Genomic DNA, 20,437 nt, shown 5'->3' with positions numbered 1-20,437 from the left:
CGACACACCGGCACGTTCTTGTAGCGTGAAAACATTGCCATCGGTGCTCTGTAGCTCAAAGTTCTTGAAATACGTTTTGAAAATGGTATACAGAAATACATTTTTAAATTCTAAAATTGGTTGCAATAAACCACATTATCACGCTACAGACGACGTTCTGTGATCTTCAGTTTTAGCGATCTTACACAACGCACATTTCCACGTGTAAAGTTATTCACATCATAAACTACGTCAGCGCCACAATATGCGCAGCGGCTTACGGAAAAGACAAACAGGTTCGTCAGACCGAACGCTATGGTGTACTTCGCGTTTAGTGTCTACGCGATTTCTACGGCGGGCGGCGGCGTGGACTCCCCCCACGTCAAGTTGCACGCCGGCATGTAACTTCGTTATCGACTCTTTTTCCCGTAGTAACAGTACAGAAGTATCTGCATTTCGGAGCGCAATCATTGCCTGTCCCTGACGGAGTCCTACACGTTTTGCTTTCCTGAAGATAAGCTGAGCCCATTCGAAGCCTTCGACCGCAAGAAAAAGACGTTCAGAAAGCGCCGTTCAGCTTTAGGTAAGCAACACAAAGAGCCTGGACGTTTACGTATGTAAGAGTGGCAGTGGTGGTAGCTACCGCTAATAATCATCAGCCTGTTTCACTAACGTTAATGCACGTTCCGTTTTTTGTCGTGTCGTCTGCTCCACAGCTCTGACGTTTCTGCATGCCAGTTTTGCGTCAGCAACCGTAAGTAATATTAATCGTCTTGTTATTATCAGCAAAATCAGTTGCATATTGATGTCGTCGCTCAAAATATTGTGAAGTGTTAGCCAGTCTTCCAACTCGGCTGTAGTTCGATTGCGCAACTATTCTGCAAATTGCGCGCTTAGTCAGAGTGGTGATAACTCACACAGTAACTCATGACTGCCGCATGAAAAAAAAGCAGTTTCGCTCGGGCTTCAACTATTACCCAAGCGCGGCGCTGCCGTAGACGTGTGGGTCGCCTGGGGCGTCTGAGTTGTACGTGTCCTACGGTAAATGCACGTAAGGACGTGCGTGCGTGCGTGCGTGTGTGCGTGTGTGCGTGTGTGTGTGTGTGTGTGTGTGTGTGTGTGTGTGTGTGTGTGTGTGTGTGTGTGTGTGTGTGTGTGTGTGTGTGTGTGTGTGTGTGTGTGTGTGTGTGTGTGTGTTTATACCGAAGCATGCAAAAAGAAAGCATGTTTTAAAAGCTCAGAATAGAAATCGGCTGACATGGGAAGAAAGAAAGAAATTTTTCTCTGTAGCGAAAGCACTGATTTTGGCGAGGCTTGTTGCAATAAAAACACTACTCCAGTTACTGTGGAAACTCAATGTTTAAATTACGCCAACAATTATTTTTCTAGAAAACAACAGTATTCTAGAAAACTCGAGTATTATGTTCACAACAATGTAACTCGGTAATAAAGAAAGATAATAAGATATTGTTAACTCCATCTTCTAATACATCTAAAGCAGACGATATTCATCTATTATAATTTATACAGGTAGCACACGGCGCGCTTTCGATCGCGATCGAGCCCGGTCCGGATCGAATTTCTCGCTCGTGATTGGCTCACTTTCGCTAGCTGCCCGACGAAGCAAATCGCGGTTGAGAGTTTCCATGTGGATCGGGCTCGATCGCGGTGGAAGGTATAGAGTTTACAGCGCTCTGAAATATACCGCTAATTCGTCAGTAGGACTTTTTCAAAACACTCGTAGGCATTGTAATAATTTCACGCGGGCTGGGGCCCTATAAAGTAAAACTATTCCAATCTATTCCAACATCTCGTCCATGCCCGTACATGTAACACACAGAAACTTTCTTGTATAACCCTTGGACCGATTTTAACGAAGCTCTTGCGTTTAAGCGAGATAGTTAAAATTTAGGGACTGTAGGGAGCAGAATTTTCATTTGGACCCTGAATTTGTTTACAAGAACAACTACAATCGATAAGTTAAATAAAATGGGTGCACGAAGTTTACAAATTCCTAACTCTGCACCACAAACAGATATCGCAGTACGGTAAACTGCATCCGTTAGAGCACCGAAACCGGACAAATTTCATATATGAACTTACATATGAATTTGTTACAGTATTTACAAGGGGTTTGGAATATTCCGGTTCACATTAATATTAGCGGTGTAGTTCAGAGCCATGTATAATATATCAATTTTATTCGCTTTAGATGTACTACTAGATGCAGTTTATAGAATTGTGATATCCTTTCTCATTGCTGAATTAGAGTTGTGAGCTTTATAGTCTTGTTTTTCTAGAGTTAGCAAATTTGAACGTGTTTTATAAAATGATCGACGAACTAAGTAACAGATATGCTTTCTACAATCACTATATATAGATTTTAGCTTTTATGTGCAACAAATCTCATCATATTTGATGCAGTGGTTGCAGACGCAAACGATTTCTGCTGTCTTATTCAGATAGGATCCCCCGAGCTAACGCCAACACGATGTGCATGAAGCCCTGGGAACATAGCAACCACAGATACGCGCATTTCAACCCCGTGGCCCGACATGATGGCGGCGGTGGTGATCACATGAGCATTTCCTTTGAAATGCGTTGTTTTGGTGCCGCTGGTGATGATGATGATGATGATGATGTGCCGTCACCCCGCGCGCCATCTGGCGAACGCATCGCAAAGCGGCGTCAGAGGTTCTGATTGGTTCCACTTCCACCTGACAGCAATCCCACTTATGATATACGCTCGACTGGTCCCTATACTGCTCTCCAACTTGAGATTGGAGCCACAAAAACGTCTGCCCTAGCCGAACGTACACCTGCACCCAGAGCAATCGTAGTAGCCACGTGATCGATATTTTTTCGCGCTCCCAAATCGAAGGTAAGAGCGACTCCGCCCGCTCTGAGCAGTATACCACAGTGTTCTGAATGAGCCAGGCGAATGTGTTCCGAGTGCTGGATTTCTACCAGTCGAATGTAAACTCCACTGCGAGAGCAATTGGTCGACCAGGTGAGTCCACCGTTAGGGTACATCTATACCCAGCCCTTAGAGCGGCATTAGAATCGTGGCTCGCGGATCCGACACTTACCCAGTTCTAGTAATAGATAAAGACAATGAGAACGACGCTAGACGAACTAGACACATCTTAGGCTGAAACCAATGATTCTGCTAAGTTAAAAAAAAATAAAACCTCATACTGCATATCTAAACCAGCATCAGCATCAGCTAAAGTGAAGCAATCAGACTAAATCAGTAAAGATTTTGTTATGTGCTGTCAATAGCTTTTGCAAAAACTTTGCGGTCTCTGTAAGTTGTCTTGCTTTGCGTGAAGGCCTCGTACATGGACTGAATAGGAATGAATAATTCCACTGGATTTGTATTAGTTAAACCTTTGCGTCCATCGACTCACTCATCAAGTCACATGGACAGAAAGCATCACAAACATTCTTGTCTTGTATCATCAAATGCCTCTGCGTTGACTAAGGTTGCACTGTAGACTGTAGACTGAAGACTGTAGGTTGCCTCATTGTACGTGGTGACCTCATACGTACATGAATCAGGTGGTGCTGAATGGATCCATTGGCTTCATATCAGTAAAACCTAGGCTTTCATTGGCCGAGGCGCAAGGTGAGACAACCAACCGACATTGCGAGCAATCATGTAATGTGTTTCCAGGTACCTTGTATGGGGTTTACATACTTTGGTTTGAGTCAAAGCTTCACACATCGCCTAGATGATGATGAGGGCATAGCCTCCTTGCTAATATGAAAAAAAATAATGTATGTACATTGTGAATCCCATATGCTAATGTAGTCATACATGGGTCACTCCAAATATGTTATTTGTGGACAGACGGGTTTTTATTGAGAAAGCATTATATGCCCCATTTCGTGAAAATCGTGGGCGGCCTCACCAAAACATGATGTCAGAAACGGCCGGCGGCGTGAAGAGTAGCACGTCAAGAAATGTATTTAGAAAAAGTTTATTTCAACAAGAGACGATACGGACACTAAGTCACAATCACGGCGCAATTCCACCAGGACGATAACATATACAAAGTACGAAGCATTGTATACGCGGCACGTTTTCAAAGCAGTGTCCAAGTCCTCACTCACTAACATATGAGCACATAGGCACACCGAAACGCAGTTACACATGACATGTGTTTAGAAAAAGTCTATTTCAACAAGAAACCATCCAATTTTAGCTGCAGATTTTAACTTACCAAACATAAACTGGGCTACTTTTTCTGTTCAATCTCCGCACGCTGTAGGAGATGCTCTGCTTGATATCATGTTTCATTTCGATCTCTTACAAATTGTGAAGAACCCTACTAGAATCCAACAAGATTCTTCATCAATATTGGATTTATTCTTGGTACGAGGCAATATCAAAGAAAACCTTTCATGTAATGTAGTGGCCGGTATTTCTGATCATCAAGCCGTAATCTTGGTAATAGAAGACATATTATTGGACCGAAGGGGTGATATTCGACACTTTCCGAATTTTGCCCGTGCTGACAATGAATCGATTATTGATATCTTAGATCTTCATTATTATAGTTTTCTGCACAGCACTTGTAGCGTGGATGACCTGTGGCTTGTTTTCAAAAACATTGTTCATGACTGCATTCAGCGTTTTGTACCAGTGATATGCAAGAAGTCAGACAATCACAATCCTTGGATTACGCGAGAAACTTTGCAATTGCAGCGCAAGCTAAAGCGATTAAAGAAAAGAATAAAAACATAAAGCTCAGCCTTTTTAGAGGCAAAAATTCATGAAGTTTCAGAGAAATTAAAACAGTGCATTCTGAAAGATAAAGAAAAATACTACAATAAACAACTTCCGGATTTTATAAAAACTGCACCTGAAAAGTTTTGGCGGTCAATTGCACCAGTTTCTCGTTCTACCGATGCATTTATAATAAATGGACAACATGTAAGTGACAATGTCCAGGTTTCAGCAGCATTTAATAACACCTTTAAGAAAGTTTTCACGAAAGATGACGGGCGTCTCCCACCCTTTAGCATGTCCCTTCCTTCCATGCCTGATGTTATAATTTCTGAAGAGGGTGTTTTTAATCTATTATTAAAACTGGATATTAAGAAATCACCTGGACCAGATGATATACCGAATGCCTTCCTTAAACAGTATGCAGAGTGGTGTTCAAAGTATTTGTGCGTCCTATTCACTCGATCATTAAAAGAAGGTGTTCTACCGTGTGATTGGAAAACAGCTAGAATTAAGCCTTTGCATAAAAGTGGAGAGAAGACGTGTATTGAAAATTATCGCCCTATTTCATTAACTTCGACAACGTGCAAATTATTGGAACACATCATTCATAAGCATCTAACTAATTTCCTCGACGAGCATAATGTACTGGCAGCTGTTCAACACGGGTTCAGGCGAGGGTATTCCACATGCACTCAACTGGTCGAAACAATCCATGATTTTGCGACAGCAATCAACGAAGGAAAACAAACTGATGTTATCTTTATGGACTTTCGAAAAGCTTTCGATAAGGTTTCGCACAAGAAACTACTTCACAAACTCAGTTTTATTATAAATAATAAACAGATATTAACATGGATACAATCGTACCTATCTGATCGCCGTCAGTTTGTCGAACTGCATAGAACTTGCTCCAATTACGTTCCTGTCGATTCTGGTGTTCCCCAGGGATCCGTGCTCGGCCCCCTACTGTTTTTAATGTTTATTAATGATATTGTTAAAAACCTGTCAGTACGTGTTAAGTTATATGCGGACGACTGCGTGCTGTATGAGAAAATAAGTTCGACTGATGATCAAATTAGGCTGAATAATGATTTTGCAAAAATAGTTTCTTGGTGTGAGAAGTGGCAAATGTCAATTAACTTTGAAAAAACCGTATTTATGAGAATAACACTTAAAAATATCCCTCTTCTATATTACTACACTGCTAATAATAATTTTCTTCATGAAGTCACAGAATATAAGTATCTAGGTCTATGGATCTCTGATAACCTTTCTTGGACCAGGCATGTCGACTATGTTTCAGCAAACGCTCTCCGAAAGCTTTTTTTCTTACGACGCTCGCTTAAGCTAGCGACCCCTGGTACACGCCTCCTTGCCTACAACACTATTATTAGACCAATCTTAGAATATGCAGTAATTATCTGGGACCCTTTTACAAAGGTAAACATAAATAAACTTGAAAGAATCTAAAAGAAAGGAGTAAGGTTTATATATAACACTTACGGGCGAGCATCAGTGAGTGACCTCCTCAAAAAAAGCGGTTTACCCTCTATTCCTAACAGAAATCGCATATGTCGCTTAAAGTTTTTCTATCAATTACTTAATAATAATCTCAAAGTTGACACCTCCAATATCCTTACCTATTCCTCGGGGTACCAAACTAGAAATCGCCATTCTCTTTCTATAACACCATTAAATCCGCGAGTTAATTGTTTTAAATATTCCTTTTTTCCAAGGACCATCAGTGATTGGAATAACCTCACGGATGATGTTGTCAGACAGACATCATTACATTCATTTCAAGAGCATTTGAATTGATTGTTGTTAATTGACCTTGTCGCTGTATTCTCTTGTTGAAATTCTATGTGCAATTTTGTTTTCTTTGTGTCTGTAATTCTGTACCTTAACACAATGTTTCCCACCTGCTATCATCTTGTGTACAAGATCGCAGTATTCATAAATAAATAAATAAATAAATAAAACACTGTGTCAGAATCACGGCGCAATTCCACCAGGACGATAATATATGCAAAGTACAAAGCATTGTATACGCGGCACGTTTTCAAAGTAGTTTCCGAGTCCTCACTCACTAACACATAAGCGCATAGACATACGGAAACGCACAGTTACACATAACATGTGTTTATAAAATGCTTATTTCAACAAGAAACCATGGCACTGAGTCACAATCACGGTACAATTCCACCAGGACGATAACATATACAACGTACGAAGCTATGTATACACGGTACGTTTTCAAACTAGTGTCCCGCTCGAATTGACGTCAAATTTATCAGTGTCTCACACATACAGAACCCGGCATCGTGTCTTCCCTATGTGCAAAAGCTCACGCTGCACTTTTGATGATGTGCGGGTCACAGTCGTCATCGTCTTCTATCCCGCGCTCGCGATCCGTCAATGCGAAATGGCACCGCTGCGCTCCGCGTATCCATTTCTTGGCCAATCCCCCGTAGTGGTTAGGAGCCGCGTATGTGACAGGAGGCAACAACACTCTCGACGCTAAATCATGATTTGGCAAATACAACAGCGCTAGCACATGCAACCACAAAGAAACAAGGACTAGACAGAAGCGTCTCGCCCTTGTTTTTTTTTTAACTGCATGTGTTAGCGCTCTTTTATTTGTCGAATTAAGTATGCACAAGCTCGCCCCGAAAGAAATATTAATGCTAAATCGTGAGTATAGAAATGAGGTTTAGCACCGGCATGACGTCTCAAGAAGAACGCCGTGCACTTTACAACGTGCACGACGACATGCGGTTGAATACCTGAGCGAAAACTGTTCACCAAATCGACTACAATGCTTTCGCATTCTCACACGTAAGCGGTCTTAAAAATGTCTCTGCCGAATTTTCGTATGGAATACACACATACACATATGAAAATGTACTGGATATGAGGGCCATTAGGGTCGTGCCCTATACTACATATAGCCGTTTTTGTATGGAATGGGTATAATATGGGTATAATTCAAGTAGAGTATGTGGGTCTTATCGACAGGGTCGACGAGGCGACTTGACCTTCGTCAGGGCCTGACAATTCCCTTACGGAATCATTGACTCCAGCCTGAGAAATTCCTTTTTCGAACACTGCATCAGGACCGTACTCTGTCATCCGTCTTTCTTTTCTTACATTTACCACGTGTTCCTTTATACTAATTTATTTGTGAAATTTCTAATGTTGACAATCGTTCCTTCTTTTGTCTTCTTACACTTTAGGCATCATCCACCCTTCAGAGTAGTGCTGGCTCTCCCTCAAGACGTTTTTCCTGTGCTGCAAAGTTGCCTATAAGCAGCGCATCGTCGTGGACGCAAGAAAAAAGTCATAATTGTCGTTTATCTGCTTCTAGTAACGTCATCTCACAAAGCGAAGGTTTTACGTCTAGAATCGCATCATCTTTGGGATAAAAACTTTGGCGCCGTGATTCGAGAAGTTCGACAAACTTCGCTTCACATGACGCCTTAGTTACTGCAAACGCGACTCAATTGCACGTATATAAAGAAAAACTTTTTTGTGAAGCTTTGGGCATGGACGAAGGAGTCCGTAAAGAGGCTGACGCCCACGACACTGATGTTTACGAGTTTTTTAGGAAAGGGCTCGAACAGCTCCGGCACGATCAAGAACCGAAGAACCCTCCCGGTGTGACCAGTGAGCGTGCACAACAAGGCGTTGAGCTCACGTACACCGAGAAGCTTTCAGATGAGGACGCTGGCGTGCTTCGTCGCATGTTAAGCACAGGCCCACCCGTGAAGAAGATTTGTATATGGGAAATGACACTGAACGCGTTCCGGATCGCATTTGATGACTTCCGAAGCTGCTCTTCGCTCGAAGGACTGGAAGTGCTTCACATTGAATGCGGGGGAGAAGATTGCAGCGTAAAACTTTCCGGATTGTTCAGCGGCCTGCGTTCTTTGGACTTGCGATGCGACAACATAGGTACTGAATTTGCAAAAGAAATTGCAAGCTATCTGCGAGAAAACAAGACACTTATGAAATTTAGTCTTTGGTACTCCTGCGGCGGCGACGAGGGTGCTGCAGCGCTCGTCGAAGCATTATCGGTGAACGAAACGCTGAAGAGCTTTACCTTGGCGCAGATGAGTTTATCGTCGGCGATCTTGATCCGCTTCGCCGAGGTGCTGGCATCCAACTCAACACTAGAGGTGGTGGACCTTTTCGATGTGTGTCCCGCGGAAAAGGACCAAGTGTCGCGTTTGTTGGAGACGGGACGGTACGCGAGCGCCTTCAAGAGGCTTCGATTCCTGTGGCCCGAGCAGCTCCTTCCGCTACTGACGAGGCTCCTTCGGGAACAAGCGTGCCATCCCGAGCTGTCCGTCAGCGTCACCTCTTCGGTTGACGACGTCGTTCTTCGGGAATTCTTCGATGCCGTGGCCGAGGACACGACTCTCCGCATGCTCCACTTTTACCCGAGCGAGAAAACATTCGACGCACTCGCGCGCGGCATCGCTTCTGTAGTGAAGCGTACGACGACGCTCCGCGAAATCTGCAACCTCATGGGCGTGGAACTCGGCAAAGAGCGGCAGCTTGTCAGCATCCTCGATTCCTTGAAAGAGAACCGCTCTGTCAGGACGTTCACAATGTACGCCGAATTGCTGACTGCGGAAATAGCGACGTCCCTGTCGGAGTTACTCGCTGTGAACAATACCTTGAATGACGTGGCCATATGTGAGTATTGGGGAATCTTGCCCGACCAGGTAGAAACCATCCTCCAGGGTTTGAGGAATAACTACACCTTGACAGGTCTCATGGTTTCCTGGGACCCTGATGACTCCGATGGAATCCGTGAGATGGAAGAGCTTTTGAAGAGGAACGTTCGTCTCCAAAAGAAGGCGGCGGAGTTCGTGATTTCTGGCGGTGGTGACGTCAGCGATGTGGAAGGCGCGGATGCTTTCAAGAAGCTGCATTCAAGCGCTGGCCTTGTGGAGAAGGTGCGGGAGCTTACCGGCAAGACCACAGAGGCAGCGTTAGAAGAAATACAGTCAGCTTTCGCTCGCTTATCTGCGTGAATGCGGCCCTTGTAAAGCAGAGGGCACATTTGAATGCATCAGTGATATCGTCGCCTGTCTGCTACTTCTAGCTGGTGCGCTTTTGCGAAGTGGGGGGACAGTTGTCATGAACTACGTGCGCCGTTTCGTTGATTGTGTGTACGTGTGGGAAGTAGGCGTCAGTATGAATATTTTGCTGTGTAGGTTACAAATGGGGTGTTTACGTATTTTCTAACGTGCGAAGGGATGAATAAACGTTCCGAAAACAAGGTGATTGCTTGTAGTGCGCTGTATCAAAAAAGTATTGCAGGGTTCACTTAATTAAGCACACTGTTGTCACGTCATCTAATCGTGCGCGCTCTTATCTTTCTTTACGTACTATTCTCTCTCTCGTTTCCAATATGTGTCGGAAGTGGTTAAGCCCTGTGTTTGCGTTGTGGGATAATAAAGAAGCGGCAGAGCCATGAACCCCTTATTTTCAAATATCTTCTCTCGTTTCTGCATAAAAGACCCTACAGGGCTTTTTTCTAACCACTAAACTCATATAGCAGCTCGCCCAATCCTCCCTCTAAATTCCAGATCCCCGTGACGGCTTTTCAACGATAGCTGTTGTGTGCTCTTGACATCCTATGAAGAATTTTTTTTTTCAGTACATATAACGAATTTCGACTATGCGCGATGACGAAACAATACGTAAGGACGATGCAATACCTAAATTGGCGCACACGTTTGCAGAGCTGGCTTAAATACATGAATATGACCGAGCGCATGTGTCTTTATGCATTACTAGTGAGACAAACGCGAAGAGTACATTTGCACTCGAGTTGTCCGGAGTTGTTGACACGTAGTGAAAGAAAAAAACGAAAAAGAAAATAACACTGCTTGTTTAAGCGTGTAACTTCTTCCTGGCGTCGACTTCCGTTTATTCACGAGCAGATGAATCCGTAACTTTTTAGAGTTATTGATTATTCAAGTTCGGTTGGCTGAGTTTACATTGTCATGCGCTTGTTGGATTGTGCCACTTGTGGCCATGTACTGGAAGCATCGTCTTCAGAGGTCTCGATGTATGGGAACAACGTTCTCTCCGATATTTCTTTGTCACACTGGGCCTCGCTTTGCCCAAAATTGACACATGTTAAGACTCTGGAACTGTGCCGCCATCATCAACACTTCACGAGCACAGTGACATTTGTCTCCAAAACACGCATGCCGTCATCAAGCGCCTAGTCGTCTGCGTGACCGATTTGATTCGTCTGTAGGAAGCTGAATTACCATTGCGTTGACTGTTGTTTCCTCTTATAAGCACCCGAAAGGGATTATTCAGTTATGAGCATGTTAATTTCGACTTTTCTTTTTTGTTGAATTAGGTAAAGGTCCTTAATCTAGACACACCATGCAGAATTCTGGCAAGCCAGGATAGCTCCATACGAACCAGTTTCCCAGGAGACATATGTGACGTGACGTCACGACAGAGGAGGCGGTCACGTAGAACCAGGACATCGCGAAGTTTGGCACACAATTCGTCTCGCTCTGAATGAGTGTATGACACTGAAGATGCTCGGTTTTCAAGCATTGTCATAATGTCCATCACATGAGCATAGCCTGTACACACCATAGCATAGTTTCCTACGTTAACTGTAGCCTCAAGGCGGTTAGAAATAATTCCAAGCATTAGCATCAATGAAGCCTATCGTCTAGAAATTCCAAGAGTGCTTAGGATGCGCATAATTATTTTTTCTGTTATGAGCGTTCCATTTTGTTAAGACAGCAAAAGAGCGTATTCGTGCACTGTTAAGGCCCATATTTTATTTATGCGCCCTCATGAAGATCATCCGACCTCTTGAAAACAACGTGATTTGATGTAGTCAGAAATGCCGGCCAGCTATCACATTTTACTCAGTTAAAAGAATGCAATGAACGACTCACGTGCGGTTTCTTTAGCTCACTGCACGTGAGTGCGCCCTTGAACCGCACCTAGTAGCTTGCAAGCAACATAAGCAAATTAGGCAATGAACATATTCCTTCGACAAAATGCGGATCGAAGTTGCCGAAACATTCACTCAAGGGAGTTGCAATGTGAGGTTTATTTCATTAACAACGTACTATCGCGCTCCGTGGGAGTTACAACGGGCGACCACTTTGCCAGGCACTCTCACGTTTATAGTTCAAACGTAGAATAAAGAACCGTTCAATCAGCGCGGTAGTACGTGTGCATTTCTCTTCGTAGAGCGAATAATCGACAACGTCGGCTATACCAGCGCTGTACTACGTGCAGCGGTGCGCTGAGAAGACACGCCGAACAGGGCGTTGAGTCCAACGGTGATGCCACTGAAATTTCGTTTTCTACGCAACTTTAACGACGGGCGGCTGACTGCGCTGCGCGGTCACCTCCCACATCGATATGCACTCCGGCGTTTAACGTTGTTATCGGCCGTCTTTCATAGTGCATGTAACGAACAATCCGCATTTTGTTGCAGTTATCTTATCTTTTCACGTGTTCCCGGTGGAGCCCCACACTATTCTCCGTTTACCCGACAACGAGCTCAGTACACTCGCAGACGAGTGCGAGCGAAAACGTGCCGAAGTCGTCTCACCGAACGTCATTCGTTCTTCGGGTGGACAACGCAGCCAGGGTGGAGATTTACGTATGTAACAGCGTTAGTGGTGGCTGCTACCCCATACAACCCCATACATTCAGTTTACTGCGGCCTGTTTCACTGACGTTAATCTACGTTTCGTTTTTTGTAGTGTCGTCTGCTTGTAACTACAGTATTCGCCAGCACTCCGGTTTCGAGTCAGCACTCGCCAACAATATTAATCCTAATGGTGCCGTTATGAAATTCAGCTCCCCGCTTCTGCCGTTTCGTTGTGCAAAATTTTGTTCGTTAGCGCGTCTAGCGATTCGGCTGCTTGGCGATTACGCCAGTGCTGTGGATTGCACTTTTAATCGTAGTGGTGATGGTACACATAGTAACGCACAACAGCCGCATGAAACGTGTAGATTCGGACGGGGTTTGACTATCCCTCAAGTGTGGCGCTGCAGTAGATGTCGGAAAAGAGAGTATGTATGCCATGCTTGATACACCCACATCACGGTGGCGAACCGCAAGCTCGAAAGGTGTAACTGTGCTCCCTATCTTCAAATGAAGTCGTGTACTGTGATGGCGAAGTTTAAATTACCTTACATCGCAAAAGCTCGTAGGTGTTTTATATGGTAACAGCACGTATACGAGTCAGAGCCGTACGTAGCGAGGATTTCGTATCCCCCTGTGTGTGTGTGTGTGTGTGTGTGTGTGTGTGTGTGTGTGTGTGTGTGTGTGTGTGTGTGTGTGTGTGTGTGTGTGTGTGTGTGTGTGTGTGTGTGTGTGTGTGTGTGTGTGTGTGTGTGTGTGTGTGTGTGTGTGTGTGCGCGCGTGTGTGTGTGCGTGTGTGTGTGTGTGTGTGCGTGTGTGTGTGTGTTTGTGTGTTCGTTCGAAAACGTGTCTAAGGTTTAGCCGCACATAGAAATAAATGCTATGCGTGTGAAGAAGCGAGCGGGCAAGTCGGTTCGGGTCAGGCCCAGCCAAGACCCTACGTCAGGCACGTACGCAGGATTTTTTTTCGGGGGGGGCCCAACCCAAGGTAACTTTTCTATGCAAATGAGGGGGGGGTTACCTTTATTAGTAAAAATGTTAATAACGCCCACCATTCGCCATAAAAACGCATAAACCCACAAAAGAACGGAAATAAGGTGTATTTTACACGTACGCCTGTGCGATTCACCTCTTCTTTACTTGACAAACAAAGAACAATATTAAATGGACTCGCGCAGGAAAGAAGCACCAAGAACAAATAAAGAAGCAAAAGTAAAATAAAGATTACGTTAGTAAAATAGAACTGAAAAAGGCAGCAGTTGGCAACAAAGGCAAACGGACCGCGCGGAGCTAGGTTACTCCGCCAGCCAATCGCAGAAGCCAACAAAATCGTCGTCATGCGGTCTTTTCAAAATGGCGTCGTACTTGATACCTCCGGAGCGTCTGCTGCTCGTAAAGAGTCTTTTTATCGGCAGAAGCAATGAGGTGTGCAACAGACATGGACAAAATGTATGGAGTCTTCAAAAGTCTGCGCTGCTGTTCACTTCACTGCTGCGCCCGTTTTACTCATGAAACTTCACTGCCAACTGAAGTGAAACTTCACAACAAATAGTTGTAGCGAAGCAAGCATGTTATTTCAGTTCAATAAAGAATTACGAATTCGCCATTCCACTATAATAGGCGAGAGAAAATGTATAAAATTACGCGCTAATAATTTTATTTTTGTAGTTACCGCCTTATTTTGGTAACAGAAAAAGTTTCAAGTATGAATTATTTGCAGCCTCGCGGAGGAAGAGTGGCTGGCGGTTATGAGGGTGTGGCCGGGGCTTCATTGCAGACTTCAGTTGTATGCGGCTATAGTAGCGTTTTTTGAATTAGCTCTGGAAGAATTATACAGAAATATACATTTGCGGAACACTCACAGTTCTTTTGGATCCCTCGTTTACGAAGAAGTGCCACAACCAACTCCTATTGTTATTTGGGAAGTTACGTAACGATGCGTAGCCGCCAGTCGCGTACAACCGCGTAGAGCGCAGGAAGCTGCGATTCTAGACTTAATGCGCCCACCGCGAAAGGTTATAATATAGAAAAACACCGGCATAAGCACAGCAGAGAAGTGGCTACGTTGGTCGGCTCTAATGATAACTGTAGAAGCGTCATTCAGAACACACGGAATTGTCCTCCATTCCCGGCGGCGTTTTCTCTGTTTCCTTTTTAAATAAACAGGTGTTGATCCATAATTATTTCATAAACAATGGCTGAATTTGTTAATTTTCGCTTTTCCTGCCTGTTTGGCGTTTGTCTCGGCCCTCTCCCTTAGTAGATCGCTTAATTTCTCAGCTCCTTGAGACTCTTGTTTCCGTTTGCCAATTGAACCGCACGAAAATTGCTGTACAATTGGGGAAACACCAGATGAATTAACGGGCGACAGCCATATTGCCTATGAGTTTAAGGGTTATTGCAGGGTTTGATGATGGATGCTGTCTCGCATTATTTTATTTTCCACCTATTCTAACTCATGTCACGGGTATATGGTTCCCAGGATCTGTCAGCGTCGCGGCGAATCGTCATTCGAGCAAATAATGAAACAAAAAGAAAAGTTAAACGCAATTGGCATTTTCTCTGGCCGCAACTCGTTCCACGCTCATACAGACAAGCTGACCACCAACTGAATCCCTTTCCTGGTCCCTGGATCAGACCAGACGAAGAAGGTTGAACTAACGAAGCAACAACGATGCGCGTGACCGTTGAATAGATAGTGACAACTGAATGCATCTCGAGTTAATCGCGCGGGCACCGAATTGATGAGGAAACTGGCCTTCACATCCCAGGAGACGCCGATAACTACCGCCATCCAAAAACCCTGAAGAAGGCAACAAAATGTTGACCACCGAACAGCTGTCAAGTCTCAACATTGATTTGGCGGCGCTTTAGGAATGTGTGTGAGAAGTGGTGGCGTGGGCGGAGAGGGGGGGAGGGGGGGTATGCGTCTTAATTTCGGGGAGGGCCCGGGCCCCCCCGGGCCCCCCCTTGGGTACGTGCCTGCCCTACGTCATTTCTGGCAAGTTTAATGGCCGCGAATTTTCTAGTAACGGTGTGAAAAACGTGCATTCTTGCGCGGTGTGTCTGATGCTCCCGCTCACACTTCGCGAAAGAAGTTCTACACTGAACTACAGTATCGCTACAATTAATTTATTTTGAACGATGTAAAAGGTCGCTACAGTTGGCCTTTGAAATGCGAGGAGGAACGGTGAGGAACGTTCATATGCAATTTAGAGCGCGTCATACATAGTAACTTGAGACGTTTCGAATGTCACGACGATATCTTGTCGCTTTGTCTTTTGTCCGTTTTTCCACGCGTTAGAATGAGTTTGATTTATGAAACTACTGATGTTGATAACGCTTTCCCTGTTCTTTCTTTATGCTTTCAGGAGCCATCGAGCTTCCTGCGTGGTGGTGACGCTTCCTCCAGACACGAATCTTCTCCGGCAAAGTCGGTTGGAAAGACCTGATCCTTGCTGGCGCAAGGAAACTTCAAATTACCGCTCATCAGTTTCTGATAACGGCACCTCACGAAACCGGGTTTTCGCGGAAAATCGTATTCATGTCTAGTTCAGTCTGTCAATTTTGAACTTTTCACCGCTGCGGTTTGGAAAGTAAGACAACCTTAGCTCGTCTTGCTGTCTTATTAGCACGAGCACAACACAATTGACCCTCCGAAAGTAGAAAGAAACACTATATTTGCACGTTGTTAAAATGGCCGACGCAGTCATTAATGAGGGCCACACCCAGGATACTGATGTCAAGGAGTTTTTGCGGAAAGGACTCCAAAGGCTTAGACCCTTCGACGAAGTGAACCCTACCGGCGTGACCCATGAGAGCATGCAACAAGGCGCAGACCTCGAATACACCGAGAAACTTTCAGACAAGGATGCTGGCGTGCTCCGGCGGTTGTTGAGCTCAGGAACTTCCGTGAGGAAGCTGTGTATATTCGAAATATCGCACGGCGCATTCAAGATTGCTTTCCACAACCTCGAAGAATGTCCTTCGCTGCAAGAAGTCCTCTTTCTTCATGTTGACTGCAAAGGCAAAGACTTAGGCATACATCTTTGTGGCGCATTTAAAAATCTGCGCTCGTTAGACTTGCGCTGCGACAACACAGGGAGTGGATTCGCGAAGGAGATCGCACGCTATATCCACGAGAACAAGTCGCTCAGAGAACTCAGCCTCTGGAACTCGTGTGGCGGCGACGAAGGTGCCGCAGCACTCATCGAAGTGTTAACGATGAACGAAACTCTCAAGAGGTTCACCTTAGCTGCGATGGAGTTATCTTCGGACACCTTGATCGGCTTCGTCAAGATGCTAGCATCCAACTCGACGTTGGAGCTCGTGGACCTTTTCGACGTGTGTCCCGCGGAAAAGGACCAAGTGTCGCGTCTGTTGGAGACGGACCTGTACGCGAGCGCCTTCACGAGGCTTCGCATCCTGTGGCCCGAGCAACTTCTTCCGCAAGTCACGAGGCTTCTTCGTCAACAAGCGTGCAATCCAGAGCTGTCCGTCAGCGTCACTTCCTCGGTCGACGAGGTCGTTCTTCGGGAATTCTTCGATGCCGTGGCAGCAGACACGACGCTTCGCATGCTCCACTTTTACCCGAGCGAGGACGTATTCGATGCACTCGCAGACGGCATCGCTTCCGTAGTGAAGCGTACGAAGACACTCCGGGAAATCTGCAACCTCATGCGCGTGCAAGAAGGAAAAGAGCGCCAGCTTGTCAACGTCCTGAATGCATTGAAAGAAAATCGTTCCGTTACGAAGTTCACAATGTACACCGAACTGCTGACGGCCGAAATAGCGGCGTCGCTGTCCCAGTTACTCGCTGTGAACAATACATTGAATGACGTGGCCATCTGCGAGTACTGGGGAATCTTGCCCGACCAGGTAGAAACCATCCTGCAGGGTTTGAGGAAAAACTACACCTTGACAGGTCTCATGGTTTCCTGGGACCCTGATGACTCCGATGGAATCAGCGAGATGGAAGAGCTTTTGAAGAGGAACGTTCGTCTTCAAAAGAAGGCGGCGGAGTTTGTGATTTCGGGCAGTGGTGACGTCAGTGACGTGGAAGGCGCGGATGCTTTGAAGAAACTGCACTCAAGCGCTGGCCTTGTAGAGAAGGTGCGGGAGCTTACCGGCAAGACCAGAGAGGCAGCGTTAGATGAAATACGGTCAGCTTTAGCTCGCTTATCTGCGTGAATGCGGCCCTTGTAAAGCAGAGGGCATATTTGAAGGCATCTGTGATATCGTCGCCTGTCTGCTTGTTCTAGGTGATTCGCTTTTACAAAATGGGGACAGTGGTGATGAAATACGTGTGTGGTTCTGTTGGTCGAGTGGGCCTCATGCGGAAAGTATAGGTGTGCACATGAGTGTTTTACTGTATATGTTACAGTATGCGTGTACTATTTCCTTGTGCATGATTGACCTAACACTGTATTTTACTTAGTACTCTATGATGTGCGAATGGATGAATAAACTATGCTAATAAAGGTAAATGCGTGCATTGCTCTGCTTCAAAGATGTAGAGTTCAATTACTGAGACATCCTTTATGGGCTCGAGTCGTGTGTACTCTTGTGTCTTTTTCTATAGCCTCTCTTCTTTTCTATAAGCTTAGGAAGTGGCCCTTGCAGCTTGTTATGTGTTGCCCTTTTTGTAGTGTGAAGTAACAAACAAGTGACAGAGCTACGAACCCTTTAATTAGATATATATATTCTCGATCTGGCATAAAAAGTGCTGCATTACATTAACACTCGCATCATATAGCATCTCACTAAATTCTCCGCTTGGACTTCTACATCCTTGCGATCATTTTTCAGCCGTAGCTTAGGTGGGCTCCTGAGTGTCAAAAAAATGCACCGTCGATTAAGATACTCCTAATGCAAAATTTGAGCGCAGCTCTATACGTGTTTTCATTTATCCTTATATTGGCTGGCGCGGTTAGTTTCTCTCGTGCGGCACGTTGCAAACGGAACGAAGTGTGGCGCCACTGCCTCGCTAATTTGGTGATTGCGAGAGGCAGCGCGTGGGTGACACTTGGACGCGATTCACAGCACCCACCGGAGACGTACAGCAGCTCAGGCAGTGCTTTATTTCTATATATGGTATTCGTTTAATAATCCGCGAGATCTGGTTGGTGGGGGACCTTAGGGTTTGGATGGTGTGGGAGGCTTTCAGGTTGCTCTGGATCCAAAAACCTAGAATCCTATAGTCTTATTGCTTTCCGTGATCTTCTGGCCCTCTAGATAGAGGTCGACAGGGCCGGGGGATTTGTAGATTCCTCCTCCGTGCACCAGGATCACCTCGGACTTCTCGGGCGCGCAACCATCCCGCTCGCTGCCGCAAATCTCTCCAAGGCCGTCGCGGCCTCCTGAAGGATCGCCTCTTCTCGCGCGAGGGAGCCCTTGGTGGCCCAGAGCATGATGTCGTCTGCGTACAGGGCGTAATCTTCCCCAGCTCTTTGGTCAGCGCTGTCATCGCGACGTTCAAGAGAATCGGGGAGGCTATCGCCCCTTGCGGCGTTCCTTATTCGGCACGTCGATCGTATCCGATCGAGTCTGGCCTATTCCGATGGTTGCCGTGCGGCCCGTCAGGAACAATTTGACGTAATTAAAGATACGCTCCCCGCAGCTGATGTCGTTCAGTCCCTTGAGAATGGCCTCGTGAGAAATGTTATCGAAGGCCCCTTTCAGGTCGAATGCGAGCAGGAGGTGTTCTCCTACCTTCGGGATGCCCTTGAGAACTTCTTCCCTTAGAATTAGAAAAGCATCTTGCGCAGAAAGTCCCGGCCTGAAGCCAAGGGCATGCGAGAAGAGGACACGCTTCGCCTCGTTCAGGCTCTGTTGATCAGCAGAGTAACGTATACCATGCCATATCACTACCACTCGCTAAACAAACGCGACCAAGAACAAGTCGATGCCATCATCAGGGGCACGTACAAAGCGGCCCTGGATCTCCCTGTCACCACCTCAATCGAGAAGTTAGCGGCCCTCGGGATCCACAACACCTTCGCTAAGCTGTCGGACGCGATTATGGCTTCGCAAAAAGCCAGGCTACAGAACACGGCGGCGGGCAGAGCCATATTGCACCGGACCGGAACAGCAATGAAGCACTGTGCCCTAGATAGGCAACGATCACTCCCTCCTGAGGTCAGAGGCAAGAACAAGTCGAACCCCATACCGAAGCACATGAGTCATGAACTCCATGAAGGGCGACGCAAGGTTCGCGTCGACAAAGAGCGCCGGCAATTCAAGGGTGATCCGTACGTAACGTACGTGGTCGCGGCGGCGTACCCTGTAGGGGCCTCTTCGCGGTAGCCGCCGTGAACGGGAGAACCAACTCCTTGACCCTCGCGGCCTCCGTCAGGGCGAAGACCCCAGCTGCGGCTGAGACCATAGCCGCGGCGCTAGTAATAAAGCAACAAGACAGGGTAGGAAGTGAAGTTCATATCGTTACCGACTCGCAACAGGCCTGCCGTAACTTTACCAACGGACGAACACCGCTGATGGCGGCTCAGATTCTAGGCCCGAGGCTGCAAGAATCCCATCAAATCACGCAGACGCCGGGCCACGCGGGACTGGAGGGGAAGTGGGGAACGAAAGGGCGAACGCCTTAGCTCGAGCGCTAATCAACCGAGCGGGGCAAAACCAATCGTCTCATCAATCCCCACCCATTACCTTCGTGCCCCTGCCATCCAATTACTACGAGCGACTCGAGATCCAGCGACTTAACCGCAGGATTTATCCTCCCCCTCACAGAAAGTTCAGCACTGAAGAGGCAGTAGCTCTCAGACTTTCAGACTAACACATTCCCAAGATACAGCAAAATGTACCCACAAACATATCGCGGAATCTGCGCCTGGTGCGGCGACACACGCCCTACACTCTTTCACATCTCGTGGGAGTGCGGGGCAAACAGACGCTGTTGGATACGGACCCTTTTCCTGGCATCACTCGAGTCCCCGACCACATCCAATCACCGTCGCATGCCAATTAGGGTGCGCAGGAGCGCGTCTACCACGTTCCCGTACCTGTCAGACAAGTTGGCGATCCCCACCTCAGGTGCCGCACGTCGAGCTATT

The 20,437-nt window shown here is 46.1% G+C and overlaps 1 protein-coding gene across 5 annotated transcripts; it reads left to right on the top strand.

Moving 5' to 3' along the window:
- The first annotated feature begins 324 nt into the window (after window positions 1–324).
- Window positions 325–17,877, top strand: LOC140212775 (uncharacterized). 5 transcript variants are annotated; one of them, XR_008611820.2, is made up of 4 exons: window positions 325–562; window positions 696–733; window positions 7,951–12,380; window positions 15,740–17,877. XR_008611820.2 is itself a non-coding variant. In XM_055069168.2 (3 exons), exon 3 carries the CDS (start codon window positions 16,065–16,067, stop codon window positions 17,556–17,558), a length of 1,494 nt encoding a protein of 497 aa, XP_054925143.1. In that variant the 5' UTR covers window positions 325–562; window positions 696–733; window positions 15,740–16,064; the 3' UTR covers window positions 17,559–17,877. The 5 variants fall into 5 exon arrangements, 3 of the variants coding, with proteins under 3 accessions (XP_054925143.1, XP_054925144.1, XP_072140306.1); XR_008611819.2 differs by lacking the exon at window positions 696–733; XM_055069168.2 differs by lacking the exon at window positions 7,951–12,380.
- Window positions 17,878–20,437: the final 2,560 nt, after the last annotated feature.

The sequence above is a fragment of the Dermacentor andersoni genome, chromosome 9 (assembly GCF_023375885.2).
Source record: "Dermacentor andersoni chromosome 9, qqDerAnde1_hic_scaffold, whole genome shotgun sequence".
Taxonomy (NCBI): Eukaryota; Metazoa; Arthropoda; class Arachnida; order Ixodida; family Ixodidae; genus Dermacentor; species Dermacentor andersoni.
Note: the sequence above shows the minus strand (reverse complement) of the source record. Positions and strands in the feature narration are given on the sequence as shown.

Coding starts and splice junctions, on each gene's coding strand:
- LOC140212775 (XM_055069169.2), top strand. CDS start 16,065: ATGGCCGACGCAGTCATTAATGAGGGCCACACCCAGGATACTGATGTC.